At 44.2% G+C, this 14,775-nt stretch overlaps 1 protein-coding gene across 2 annotated transcripts in view; it reads right to left on the bottom strand.

Moving 5' to 3' along the window:
* Window positions 1-14,775, bottom strand: part of MROH1 (maestro heat like repeat family member 1) — a 2,204,128-nt gene that overhangs the window by 1,390,118 nt on the left and 799,235 nt on the right. For both annotated transcript variants that reach the window (XM_086966435.1, XM_086966436.1), the window contains exon 15: window positions 7,539-7,683. In XM_086966435.1, coding sequence (XP_086822561.1) covers window positions 7,539-7,683 — 145 coding nt within the window. The remainder of the gene's footprint in view (window positions 1-7,538; window positions 7,684-14,775) is intronic.

The following is a 14,775-nucleotide window of genomic DNA, read 5'->3' as shown; positions in this document are numbered from 1 at the left end:
CCGCGACGCGGGGAGTATCACACCTAAATGCCCTAAATCCCGCAAAATGCGGGGTGACCAACGATTATTGTGCAATGTTAGGAGCTAGAAGAATTTATCACCCCCAAGTTAAACTAAAATAAAAAGCAGCGCCTGTTATACTAAAACAGCAGCGTGATCGTGCAGCAAAATACAACTGTTAAAAAGCTTAAGTAAGCGAAATATGCGAGCGTGAGCGCTGCGGAGGGTGAGTTGTAGAACCGCCACCTGCTTACTGAGCCTGTTGGAGTCCATAGGAGCCCAGGGTCAGCAAGACGATCAGTTAAATTATGGTGCCAGCAGATGCAGGGGAGTGACTCCTTCACCCCAAGGGAGGTTCCTTCAGGGGTCTTGGTTATCCACAGTCCCTGTGAGGAACCTGTATGGAGCATGTACACCGACGGTCCAGCAAACTTGTGGGACGATGAGGCTTAGAGCAGTCTGAGTCTTCCCGGTTGCAGTCTCCAACAAGTGTCCAGACGGTTGAAGTTGACGCAGTGTTCAATCGGAATCTAATCCTATGACAAATTTAAGGTCCAACCCTCAGGTAAGCCCTTACGTACCCTTAGGAAAGGGTTGGGGTGATTCAGGGATCCCTCCCAGAGGAGGAGGAGTGTGGGGAGGTTACTCCCATGGTCTTTGTCCAGTTTTGCACCAGAGTGGGAGCCAACGGCTCCCTGAACTGGTTTGAACTGGAGAATGCAAGGAGAGCACCAAATGTGCCCTTCAAGCAGTCTCAGTGGCGCTGGCAAGCACCCCCACCCTGCCCCAATACACTAAACCCTGTCTGGGAGGTGGTCACACCTTCCTGTAACAGGATACCTATTGTTCTGCCTTCCCCTGCTCAAGCTTGGCACAGCAGCAGGAGGGCAGACACTTGTCTCTGGCCCGCAGCAGTTTGCTGTCCGGTGCTGGAAGACTAGTAGCGGGAGCACTGAGGGCCTCCTGGAGAAGCTTTACAGTGCATGGAACCATACCTCCCACACCGTTTACGGTGTGGGAGGTATGATACCAACATGTTTGATACCAACCTGATAGTGTTCATTACAGTCAATTTAGAGCTGGTCATCACGTAATGCCGACTGGCCACTCTATATGTCTTAATGGTGTACATATGCTCTGGGTACCTTAGTACCATATACTGGGGACTTACAAGGGTACACGAGTAGCCAATCTGGAGGGTACCTAAGTACTCAATATGTCAAATTTAGAGGAGAAGCACCAAGACTGGGGTCCTGGTTAGCAGGATCTCAGTCAGACTAGTCAGGAAGACATAATGACACCAGTAAAAAGTGGGGGTGACCATGAAAGCAGATCCTACATTCCTACATAAGCACTTTAGAAATTCCCTTGAATAGAATTCTACTTATGTTCTGTCAAAGGCTGCTCTTTAGCAATCAGTATTATGACAGGGGGCTTATATTTTTATTATTTTGTTTGTTATACACTGCTACTGAATGTGGCTACGACTTGGGATCAGAGTAGGATAGCCAGAAAGAAAAAAAAGTTACTTACCTGTGACTCGAATACTTCAGCTTTGGTATCTTTCAAAGAATCACTGATTGAATCATTCACTGTTGTATAAGTAAGGGTTCCTCAGTAGCTTTATCTAAGCAGTGCCTGCCGATTAAGACCAAACAGTACCTCTTTATTGGCACAACCACATCATTGTAAAAGACCCAGAATTCAGCAAATGAGTTGAATGCCTGACCCTTTCAGAGGACAACACACTTCTGGTTTCATGTCATTAGAGTGCATTATAACTACAAAACAATGCTTGAAGTGAGCCTCTATTTGAGTAGGAAAGAAGTCAGCATGCACATCTATGAAAGAATCCAACACTGGAGAACTACATGGCTAAAACGGAGGCTGATTTACTCAATTGTTTAGCTCTGTCTAGGGAGAATTTTAGACACCTTTTGACATTAAACTAAGAAACGCTCTCTCTAGAGCGCTGAAGGCAAAGAAAGCTGTGAGAAAAAGTTAATTTAGATGAAAATTGGTTTGAACTTTCAATACAAACTTACAGTTAGTTCTATTTTGGTGGATTGTAGGTAAGGCTCTGCAGCTGTAAAAGCTTAAATCTTACTTACCCTTCTTGCCAATTTGATGGTCATTAGAGGTGCCAACTCCCAGGTGAGATCTTTTATATATTCGTTAGGTGGATTGGTTCAAAAGCAGCTAACATCAAACGGGAAAGAACAGTATTGAGTTCCCATAGTACTGGTGGTGTCCTTGGTGGTGGCTACACTCAGAATAGACCATTTCTGAATTCCTTAATGATCCTATAGGACCACATTGATGACTCATTTGGAGAGCGCTTATGAAATGAGGTACTGCCAGGTGAATTTTCATGAAGCATACTCGATTAGTCTTGATTTAACCAGTTCTAAAAGGTAAGGTAAGATTAGGTGAACTTAGAACTGGAAGGAGTACAAACTTTTTTAAGAGCACTACAGAAGGAACCTTCTCCTTTTAGAGGTATAGGTTTCATTCGAAGGCAAAGCTTGGGATTGTGCTAAGAGATTTCTTGGTGCCCAAGGATATCTGTGTTCTCAAACCCATTGAATTTAGGATCCAAGCAGTCAATCTTAGAGACTGAAGGTTGTAGTGGAAAATCGGTCTCTGGCATTTTGATAGTTCTGCATTCGTGCCTAGAGGAATGGGTGGTATTTCTGCAAAAGGTATAAAGATCCCAGTGCTGATCGGACAACCATATGTCAACAATTGATTTATCTAGACTCCGTGATCTTACCCTGCACCTCAGCAACTCAGGCAGCAGAGCTGGAGGGACCTATATCTAAAGCCGCCAGGCTCTGATGGGCTAACCACCAGGCTCTGATGGGCTCACCGCTTATTTTTACAAATCCCTCGCTGCCACTCTGATTGCCTGTCTCACACAGCCTTTCAACTTTATTAGACAGGAGGCGAAGGTTACTCCAATTTTTGACGACCAGATATCCCTATTTCTGAAGCAGGGGAAGATGGAGCAACTTTGTTCATCCTAGAGGCCTATTACCCTGCAAACCCTAGATGCCAATGATACACAAAAATTCTGGCATCCAGAGTGGAGTCGCTCGTGCCTGGACTGATGCACCCTGATCACCCGAGCTTCATTAAGGCACGCTAGATTCATGATAACAAGAGGGTTATTCACCTTGTCGAAAAAGTCAAAAATTAGAACATCCCAGCAGTACTGGTATCTCAAGATTGTGAAAGGCCTCGACTGGGGAGGCTGGGGCTCCTTCTGACTTACCCAAGAGCGCTTAAAATTAGATCCAAACTTTATCTGCATGATACTGGCTGGATACCATTCCCCCACAGAGGGTACAATTAAATAGTAAGCTATCAGCACCATTTTATCTGTGCAGGGGCAGAAGAAAAGGCTCCCCCTTCTCTGCAATTATCTTCGCTATAAGTGTTGAACTCTTGGCAACTAAGTTCTGACAGGATGGGAAAGCAAGGGACGTCCTTTTTGCAAGAATGCAGGAAATTAACATAAACCAGCCCTTTTTTGAGGATGAAGATTTATAGCCTTTGGCCAAATCAGCGGATTATATGTGGAACTTCATGCGGCTCTTGCAGGAGTTCGAAGCTGTTTAAGGCTTATAGTTAACAATCGCAAATAGGATATCCTAGATCTTACACTTTCCCCGACAGACAGCTACACGTTGTCTGTACAGAGACAGCTCTGCAAAACCAAAAAACTCCTTAAATATTTAGGACCACACATTACACCTAGATTCCAAGACCTACTTGCCACAGACTCCCCTAAATTACTTGCTACTATATGAGACTAGTCAAGTCGATGGTCCCCACTTTACCTCTCTTGGCTAGGGAGGATAAATGCAGCCAGAATTACACTAATCCCACCTACATTATACCTTTTTCAAGCTTTTTTAATCATCCTTCCCTCGTTTTTCTCTGCGATTTATCTGACAAGTAAGGATGGCAAGGTTGTTTCAAAAGTCCATAGGCTGGCTAAAACAGGATTGATTGGTAGTCCTGCCCTTCCTGATTTTAGACTCTATTTTAAAGTAGCCCACCAGAGAGTAATGGCCAACTGCTCCTTCAGAGGCTCCGACAAACAATGGGTCCATATGGACTCTGTGGTCGGTAGACCCCTCTGGGACTTATTATGGATACCAAAGTGTACAGACCTCCTAATGCCTATCTGAGCATCCCAACTTAAACCACTCTGCAAGTTGGGAGTCCATCAACTGATGTTCATCAGGCATGTTCAGATTAACTTTTATTTGGCTGAACATTCAGCCATAAAAGTACAAAATACAACAATATTACTGTATAATATAATATATAGGATGGATTTGAAACAAAATCACTTGTTTATTTTGTTTGATGTAAATTTGAATTTTGTCTGATAATATCGACAAAAATATTCTAAATAAAGTGCTGTGTGCTTTATTAGGGTGCATAGTGTCTATATCGCACCGCTGCCCTTAAGAGCCTCTTCCTTACTTCTTAAATTGCACAAGAAGCTGGAGACCCGCCTTACAAGTAGACCACTAGGCCTTAGGTTTGGCTGCTCAGTGCCAGGATAGCCTCCTGGCTCATAGTGTGCTCTACAAATATGCATAACAGGACAAGTACATAAGACCGGACACCGTCTTAAAAAGGTAGAAAAACTGGATTTCCCTTTTGATTAAAGGTTTTCATGAATGTGTATAACAATCAGATTGTTTCTTCATCTAGCAAATAAAGCTAACAAGAAGTGTTATAAGGGGTGCTGTCTGGCCAACAAACAAGGCTGACATTTTCAGTGAGAGCCCCCCATGTGTTAATATCTCCGATAAGATCAGTGCTACACTGAGGTGGTTATTTGGCTGTTCGGCTGAGGTGGCTATTCGGCTGTCTATGAATCACATGTGAGCCTTAGAAATTTAATATTTTTTAATAATGGGTCTCATGAACACGACAAAAGATTGAAACAGCAATGGGCAAGGTGGTGCTGAACCCACAGTTTAGCCCACCCTATTGATTAGAGAGTGGCACAGGGGTCTCTACAGTAGATGCAAACTGAAGGTAATTGACCCAGTAATCTATAGATATATATATCTATAGAATTCGTCATTAGCAACACCAACATCTAAGCCCCACCCCAAGTCCAACCCCTCATCCCGCCACCCCACCCCCCGGCTTTGCATCTGTCCCAGCTGGTTATGTTGCACTTTGAGAGGCCTCCTGCACCTGTTCAGTAAGACACAGCAACCTCAAATATTTAGGGCAGGTAATTTAGTTGAACTCAGAAGGTGGAAGCGATAAAAAGGGTTCCAACAACTTGGGAAATTAGGTGCTCTTATAAGTAAGTTAAAGGGAGATCCTCTCCATGCCAAGAATGTACCACATACGGTGCAGCCATGCCGTGTACGTAGGTTAGCCGGTGGAACCCCAGTGTGTGAAAATGTTTTAAAGGGACACCCCTAAGGCTAGTGCAATTTGGCGGCCCATATGTGATTTGAGAGGGAACATGAGGGCGTTCGGTAAACCCAGGCGGATACATGCTGGGAAACGGGGCCGTTCCGTATCGAAATGCGTATCTATGCCCCGTAGTACCTGAGTCCAGTAGGACTGCAGACGAGGGGAATCCCACAGGACGTGGGTCAGGGTGCCTGGTAAACCGCATCCTCGTCAGCATAAAGGATCTTTTGATGGGTTGCTTTTGTGGAGACGGACAGGAGTGTAATACCAATACGTTGCTATCTTGGTAGCTGTTTCTACACTGGCAAGAGTACAGCATTGTTAAGTTGTGCCTAAAATAGCACATGAGCTATCGGTTGTGAGGCATACTGTTAACTTCCAGTGGGCATAGAGCCCACCCATGAATTCATGTGCGAGTTTTACTCTCCTGTCTACAGAAGCCAATCTGGTAACATGGCCCTTCATTTCTTTTCCCCTTCATGAAAGGCTTGTGAATTATGCATTATGCTGTTAATAATGTAGTCCCTATTTAGTTGAATAGCTTTTTTCACCAAAAATAATAAATAGATTAAAAATGGACATTAGCCTGTTGACAGGCTCCAAAGTTAGATGTTTTTTTTCAATATAAGTATTCTTTTCTAGTGAAAAGCTATGCACACACAGGTACACACACACACAAATATATATATACACACACACACACGCGCGCGCGCTTGTGCCCTGGGATCCTGTGCGTAGGCAGGACTATTCAGTGCTTAGGCCTAATGATGTTGAATCCAATGTATCCCCCACCTATCCTGTGGGTATTTAAAATGCATTTTCTAATTTATATGAACAATGTTAAGATACAGATTTTCATAATACAATTGGAATACAGACCACCTTATTGCCACCATCTTTGGCCATTTCTCCAGCATTTCAAATTATAATGCACACATCGGCCAAAATATATTGTAAAAATTGAGAATTCCTTCATACTTGGGTACTGTATCCAAAATGGTTCACCTCATGGGCGCGGATGCACTTGAATCACCACAGTACGTCTCTCTGCAAGTATAGCTCATCTAAATTCAGGACTTGGTTCAAGTATGTGTGATGGGAATGGAATGTCAGCGCAAGCAAAGTAAAGAGGTCTTGCAATAATGTTTGTACTCTTACAGCCTTTTAGAATTGTGATTGTGAATGTTTTTGAGAAAGTTAGCACATTAAGCCTAGATCTAACAGCTTTGCAATGTTTTTTAAATTACGAAGAAGTAGAGGTGTGATCACACATCAGCAGAGGTCAGGAGTGGGTGGAATGAAATCTGCATACATTTGTGTCCCCTAGCATGAACACTATTTATTCGAGCATGTATGCAAGCATTGAATCAAGACTAACTGATCCTATCAGTGCTTGTTCCTAGGTGAAGTAGGTTCCGGGAAAGAGGCCCAGTATGAGGAGGAATGTGGCGCAGCGGCAAGAGCAGCTGACTCCAGAGCGCAGGGGTCACGGTTTGAGTCCCGGCACCAGCAGCAGCTCAGCTCAGCATCATGTGGCTCTGGGCAATAGCTCACTTAATCTCCCCGACGACCCCCAGGGCCTGGCTATGATTAGGGGTGACAAGTCACGCTTCATAAATCTGGGATTGGGATTAGTATTATTATTATTAATTATGGCCGCAGAGAGATCTCGGAAGATAACACCTCTCGAGCAGTTCATAAGATGTTTGGAATCCGATGTCATTTCCCAGGTGTAACTGATGAAGGTCATTTGGCCCACATGATCATTGAAGCCTTTAGACCGCTCAATATAGTAGAGAAACCTGACGCATTCACATGGGAATGGTTTACTACTTTCATGGCAAATAGTAGCTACAGCTTTTTATAAAAAGCATCTGTGATTCCAAATGTTCTAAACAACTTTGTCCTTTTGAAAAAACATGTAAATGAAGTTACACGGTATTGCTGGGTAGTTCAAATTAAGTTCATTCTATCAAATAAATACAATGGAAACGTTTTCCTAACTATGTAACTGCAATATCACCTTATTTGAAATAGACAATTCAAGTAAGCTTCTCTTTACTGTTTGAAAGAATACACACCGTTTGTTTCATAATTTATGAGTAGAGTTGCAACTCCAGCCTCTTGTTTCTTAGCTGCCAGCTGTATTAAACTCTTACACACCGGGGTCAGGGCATCGGTGAACTGAACAGGGATAATAAACTCCAGGAGGTAAGGCCACAGAACCTGCAAGAGAGAGGCACAAGCTCATCAAATCGCATTTGTTGATTTTTTCCTAATCTGTTCGTAATGTCTCTAAATCTGTTGATCACTAATCATACATACACACCTACATAGAAATTAACTTTTTTACATAGTTATTTAAAATGTTTCTCTAGTGCTTGAACACACTACGACTTTTGTCTCCGCTTATGTACACAACACAATTTATTTAAAGGGGTATATTACAGTTTATAGTTGAATCGGTTCTCTTGAAGAAGCAATCAGTGAACCTTATTTGTAGCAACTATAGGACCATCACATCACTAAACAGTGATTGGCAGCTTCCCTCCTTCATCAACACAATTTATGAATGTATGAATATTTCTCCGCAGGTTGCAGGCAATGCACAGGTCTGAGGTCACAATATTTTCTAATACTCAACCAAATTAGAATGATAACTGATCAAGCTAGGTTTTGGCATTGATCCTTTTGGACCCCTCTGTAGCCTACCATACTATAACACATGTCACACTTTCATTGTTCCGATGAAGCTGAAAGCTGGTCCAAAGCTCTGTACTGCTTCTGGTCAGTTCGGTTCTGCCAAGCAGCACCTATTCTACCATTCCCATCATTTTAAAAGTGTTACCTTGTGAAGTGATAGTACCTCTGTTTCTCTTTCAGTGATTTGTGGTGGTAACTTCACAATTAATTTCTTTTGTTCTGGGCACAACTGTAGGGTGAATGGTTGCTTTTGCGTTGTGATGTTTTGTGCATGTTGTTTTCCAAGTGCCTTTTTCAATATTTGTTACTGCACTGAAAGTAGTGAGTGGATGCCATTTTGAGTTTGCCTTTTAACATGTGGCTGTGGGATGTTAAAGAAAGTATTGCATGTTTAGGGGTCCTACTCACTGTGCTATTCATGTGTGTTTTTACATTGGTAATCCCTTGTTCTAATTTGCTTTTCAATTTCCTTTAATTTGTAAATTATTAGATAAATGTGAGTTTGTTGCGCTTTATAATGGTAAATATTTTATTTCTTCTCAAGATATGCATTTGTGAAATTAATATTTATTTTCCTTTTTTTAGTGCAAGTTTTTGATTTCGTTGGTGGCGAATACTGCTTGAGGTTTCGGCATTGGTATATCTGCAGTTAGTGGAGCTGCACGAGTTTAGTAAGGAAACATTTTTTTGTATTGTTTACTTTAGATGAATATCATTGCCCTACTTGATTGTTTTATTTACTGTTGCAATACTTTCAAAAGTTTTAGCCTATTTTTTATTGTGTTTCATATTAATATATGGATTTTGCAAGACCTATAAGTGCTGCAGGAAGCTGGCTTAGTATATTGTGCACACTTGTTTAAGTGAAGCACCTTGCACTAATCCACACAATCCTTATGGTGATTTTAGTGTCCTTTGATACCATAGAAAGATCTCAAAAAGGTTGCTGTGGAGAGCAGCCTTTAGGCTTATTGAAGGAATGTTAAGCAGCTTGTTTCACATGTTCCAATCATGTAGTGTAGGTTAAACGAAAGTGAACCCCACAGAGTCTGTATACAAATATGTCTATTCATTACACAACACTCACATACAAATGGTTATATCTCCAACCCGGAGATAGCAACTGTAGTGCCAGAGGCACTCCCATGTATTGGGACCACGTGATGGCCTGTCACTACCATTGTTTTAATTGATTTTAGGTGTTTTCTTGATTGTATGACATGTTTCCTGCAAGTGCCTTTTTCCTTGACTATTTCTTTTGTGTCTGCTTGTAGCTGCAGAGGGGGAGTTTTCACAGAGTAAAGCAGCCCTGCAAGAAACAGAACATCTGGGAGGTGCATTTGAAAGCATGAAAGAGAGAAAGGTGTGGAATGTACTTCTCAGTCTCCGAGTGCAGTGTTATATGCAGTGGTGCTCAAATGTCCATTATGTTGTACATTGGGAGATGAAGTGTGCAGTGCTATAGACAGTGGTGTACAAATGTGCATTGTGTTCTACATAGGGAAGTATTATTAAGTTCTTACTATTAGCTTTGACATCCCCTCATGCCGTCTTAAATTCTGACTCGGTCTAGCTTGAGCTTAGCGCACACAAGCAGGGCCCCAAATTACTCAAGTTGTTTATGTTATTCACTTTCAAGGTTATTTTCTGTACTTTTGGAGAGTTTCGTAAGCTTCACTGTGGAATGCATGCTTGGTACCCTTCACAGCAGAGACTGTTGTTGCAAGAGAAATGTGTGGAATGTACAGCCCTGCCTCGGAATCTAATACAGGGGCCTCGTCACCTTCTGTCTTGACCTTGACACAAACCAGTACGGACAGCTCGGCTATGCGTAACAGAAGAAGGGGGCGAGATTTCTAGAACCTTCTCCTTAGGTTGAGTAAAGGGTATTAAAGGTGGAAATCTTGGAGCCCAGGCGGAAGCTCTCTGTGAAACCGACATGTCGCCGCAGGGAACTTGGGCCCAATCGAAGCTTCTACCTGCCTGTCAAGGGTTCTTCTAGCCGAGCTGGCAAGAATGCAGAGAAAGAGCGATCGTTGAGGTGTTTTCTTTTGATTATTGACATTCTGATATGCAAGTGTGTCTGCGTGCACATTCAGGTCTACAGTGGTTATAATCATCTGATGTGTTATTTTGGGTTACTGATTGTGATGTGTGAATGTGTCTGTGCGCACATTCAAGTCTCCAGGGGTTATAACCATCTGATGTATTTAGTGTATATATATTTTTGATTTCATGCAGTGGACGACCAGTATTATTATCCAGTGGACGACAGTATTATCTGCTTTTATTTCGTTCCATGCATCGAACTATTTACAAGAGTGTTATTATTGCTAGCACATATATGTATATATACCTCTATATATTTATTTATTTTTTGACATTTTTAAAGCGCACTGTTACCCAAAGGTGTCCTGGCGCTGGCTGATCGCTAGTGGGCGTGGGCAGGGAAGTTAGCGAGTGAAAAGCCACGTTTTAAGGGCTTTCCTGAACTTGAGCAAGTCGAGGGTCAGTCTCAGACTTGACGGCAGCGCGTTCCATGCCTTGGCGGCACCTAGGGATAGACTTTTGCCTCCCCAGCAAACTTTTCTTATTCTGGGGAAGACAACCAGCCCCTGCTCGGCTGATCGTAGAGCTCGCGTTGGCTTATACTACTGGAAGAAAGGGGTCAGGCATTGGGGGCCCAGGCCATGCAGCGCCTTGAAGATCACACAAAGTGACTTAAACCAGATTCTTTTCCGCACTGGCAGCCAGTGTAGCTTTAGTGTTGTTCATTTGACATCTGGAAAAACATTTCTGGTAAAGAGTGTTGCACAAGTAAATCCCCATGCTTTATTCTGAAAACAGTCTTTTGATGTGCCTCATATTATGAGAGTGAAATCCCTTTCCTGGTGTTTTCATTGCTTCGCTGTGTGTGTGCCTCCATGTGAGGGTGCAGTATTTTCTATTATTTGGGAGGGCAAAGCAATACATTCAACACAATTAACACTTCAATTGCATATAGGTAAGTAAGCACAAAATACAGTGGTCTCCAGGGGGAGACAAAACCATATACTAAAAAAGTGGAACACAAACTGCGACCGAATTCAGGACTTGGATCAGGAAACTCAGAAGAGCTAGAGATACAAGGATCCACCCAAGTTAAGTACTTAGGAACTCCACGGAGGCCGTGTGCAGAGTAGAAATACAGTCACGTGTCTAATAGAAGTCAAAGGGGAAGTCTTGGTTGCAATTTTGAAGAAGAAGGCCTCTTCCGAGTGGACCCTGAAGAAACCCAGTTGAAGACAGAAGATTGGAGAGTCACTCCACCAGTAGTTACCACAAGAACAAGGATACCTACACCAGGGCAACCAGGTTCATAGGTGCGAAATGACGCTTGAACCACAATAGAGGACGTCAGGAAAGATGGAGATGATTGTGCAAGAGTCCGGTAGAATCCAAGGGTGGATACTTGAAGTGAAGAACCTGTAAGCAGAGGGGACAGTGTCTATGTGACCAGGAGGCACGGAAGAGCAATGCCCACCGCTGACGGAAGGTTTAGAAGTTAGGATGATGACCTTCACGTTGCATGTGCAATGCCCAGGCTACGCTGAGGAAGGCCAGGAGCCATGCAGGAGCTGTCGCACGTCAGATGTCGAGGACCAGGAAGTCGGTGTCCAGTGGGAACACCAACAAGCCTTAACAGCTGCAACAAATGTTGAAAGCGATTAAGGAGCAATGTTGGGATCTGCAAGTTCCAAAGGACTCACCACACACAGGAAAGTCAGAGCAGTCTCCGAGCAAGCAGGGAGCCCACTGGAGCAGAAGAAGATCCTCAAGAGGACCCACAGACTAAAGGCGCAGGAGTCTAAGGGACCCTCGAGCAGCTCACCAAAGAACAAGTTACTTACTTTCGGTAACTTTTTCTGGTAGATCCAGTATCTGCCTGTGGATTCCTCACCTTGTGATTCCTCACCTTGTGCATATCCCCCTTGCGTCAGCAAAATTCGGAAATTCTTTTTGTAGCTTCGCGATGACGTCATAGAGGCACGGCATCCCGTGCGACTCCGCTGACGTCACCGACACCATAATAGGGCCACGCCGGCGTGATGACATCAGTTCCGCCCTTTTTTCCGTGCCTTCGAGGCACACGGACGGACCAATGACAGTAGATATATACACACTATACACAGTACATAAATGTCAAGATAACACACATAGTGTGAAGCAAATGCAGGAAAGCAATTGAAAAAAAACATTTCCATGACAATAAAATATATATACAATACATTACAGTAACTCAGGTAAGAAGAGAAGACAACGGGGGAGACGGGTGGGTCAGTGAGGAATCCACAGGCAGATACTGTATCTACCAGAAAAAGCGTTACCAAAGGTAATTAACTTGTTCTTCTGATAGATACATCTGCCAGTGGATTCCTCACCTTGTGAATAGAGTCCAACAGAAATCCCCACTCACGGAGGAGGGTGTCCACACTTCTACACCAGAAAATACTGGATGACAGCGCGCGCAAAGTGACCCTCCCTCCTCACCTCGGTATCCAAGCAGTAATGCTACGCGAAAGTGTGGAGGGAGGCCCAAGTCGCCGCTCTACAAATATCCTCAACAAGTACACCCCTAGACAAAGCAGATGTTGAAGACTTTGCTCTAGTAGAGTGGGCTCTTATACCCTCTGGAGGTTCCTTACCCGCCAGAGCGTAGCAGATCTTAATACAGAGGATAATCCATCTCGAGAGCGTGCGCTTGTGCACCGCCTTCCCCTTCTTGCAGCCAGCAAATCCGACAAGCAGCTGGTCATCCAACCTGAACTCTCTCGTCCTGTCCAGGTAAAACCTCATCGCCCTCTTAGGGTCCAAGCGGTGAAGTCTCTCCTCCTCCTTGGAAGAGTGAGGGGGAGGATAGAAGGTAGGGAGGGTAACGGACTGCCCCAGATGGAAAGGAGTTACCACCTTAGGCAGAAAAGCAGCCCTGGTCCTGAGAACCATTATTTCAGCATGAATGGATAAAAATGGGGGCTTTGAAATAAGAGCTTGAAGCTCACTTACCCTCCTTGCCGAGGTAATTGCCACTAGATAAATAGTCTTAAAAGACAAAAGTCTCAAGGGACGTGTGTAAAGGTTCAAAAAGCGAACCCATCAAGAACGTAAGAACAAGGTTCAAGTCCCATTGAGGTACAATAAATGGTGTAGGAGGAAATTTATTTGTAAGGCCCTTAAGGAATCGTAATACAATAGGAGATTTAAACAAAGAGGGCTGGTCCGGCAAACAAAGGAAAGCCGATAAGGCCGACAAATAACCTTTGATAGTTGCCACCGCAAAACCCTGCTGGGCCATAGAAAGTGCAACTTGAAGTATATTGGACAAACAAGCCCTTAAAGGGTCAACAGACTTCTCCCCACACCAAGAAACAAATTTAGACCATCTATAAGAATAAATGGACTTGGTGGAGTCACGCCTAGCCGATAAGATGACATCCACCACATCGTGCGGGAGAGAAAAGGAAATCAGGTTGCCCCGCTCAATCTCCAGGCAAAGAAGGTGTAAGGTCTGGAGGTGGAGGTGTAGAACCTGCCCTGTGAGGTAGACGGAGCGGCGGGCATGAGGAGAGGTGGAGAAGATCTGTATACCACACCCTTCTTGGCCAATCCGGGGCGATCAATATGACTTGGGCCCAGTCTTGGCGTATCTTCCTCAGAACCCGAGGAATCAAAGGTATGGGAGGAAAAGCGTAAAGGAGTTGCGAGTCCCAACTCAACTGAAACGCGTCCCCCAAGGCTCCCTGCATCGGAAACTGGAGGCTGCAGAATGACGGGCAGTGAGCATTCTCGCGAGTGGCGAACAGGTCCACCTGAGGAGTCCCCCACGTCCGAAAGACGTGACGAACTACCTCATCTCGGTCGTGTTGTCAGTCAGGACTTGAACTGACTGACCGCGAAGGGAAGGGAGGAAGGCCTTGAATGTCAGACGTATTGCCCGCAACTCTAGAAGGTTGATGTGAAGCAACCTTTCCTCTGGAGACCAAAGACCTTTCACCTCCAGATCCCCCAGATGAGCACCCCACCCTAGAGTGGATGCATCTGCTATCACTGTGGCCACCGATGGAAGTAGTTGAAAAGGCTTTCCTTGTGACAGATTGCCTTCCACGCTCAACCAAGACAGATCCGCTGCAGTTTCTCTCGAGATCCTCACTGACTCAGAGATCTCCGCTGTGCTGATACCACTGCCTGCTGAGGCACCACTGGAGTACCCTCATGTGCCAGCATGCATGGTTGACCAACAGAATGCAAGAAGCCATCAGACCGAGCAGGCGAAGGACCTTCAGGACTGGAACGACCGCCCCATTGTAAAATAAAGGAATCATTTCCTGTATGTCATGAATCCTTTGAGGAGGAGGGAATGCACGACACACAGTAGTGTCCAGTACCGCACCTATGAACAGGTTGCGCTGGGAGGGCACCAGGTGAGATTTGGGTACATTTATCGAAAAACCCAACCTGTGCAACAACTGAGTTGTCTCTTGCAGATGATGGAGCACTATCTCAGGAGATTCCGCTTTGATCATCCAATTGTCCAGATATGGGAATACCGGTATCCCTGACCTTCTGAGATGGGCAGCC

Source organism: Lissotriton vulgaris, chromosome 4_1, assembly GCF_964263255.1.
Source record: "Lissotriton vulgaris chromosome 4_1, aLisVul1.2, whole genome shotgun sequence".
Taxonomy (NCBI): domain Eukaryota; kingdom Metazoa; phylum Chordata; class Amphibia; order Caudata; family Salamandridae; genus Lissotriton; species Lissotriton vulgaris.
This window is presented reverse-complemented; position numbering and strand designations above follow the sequence as displayed.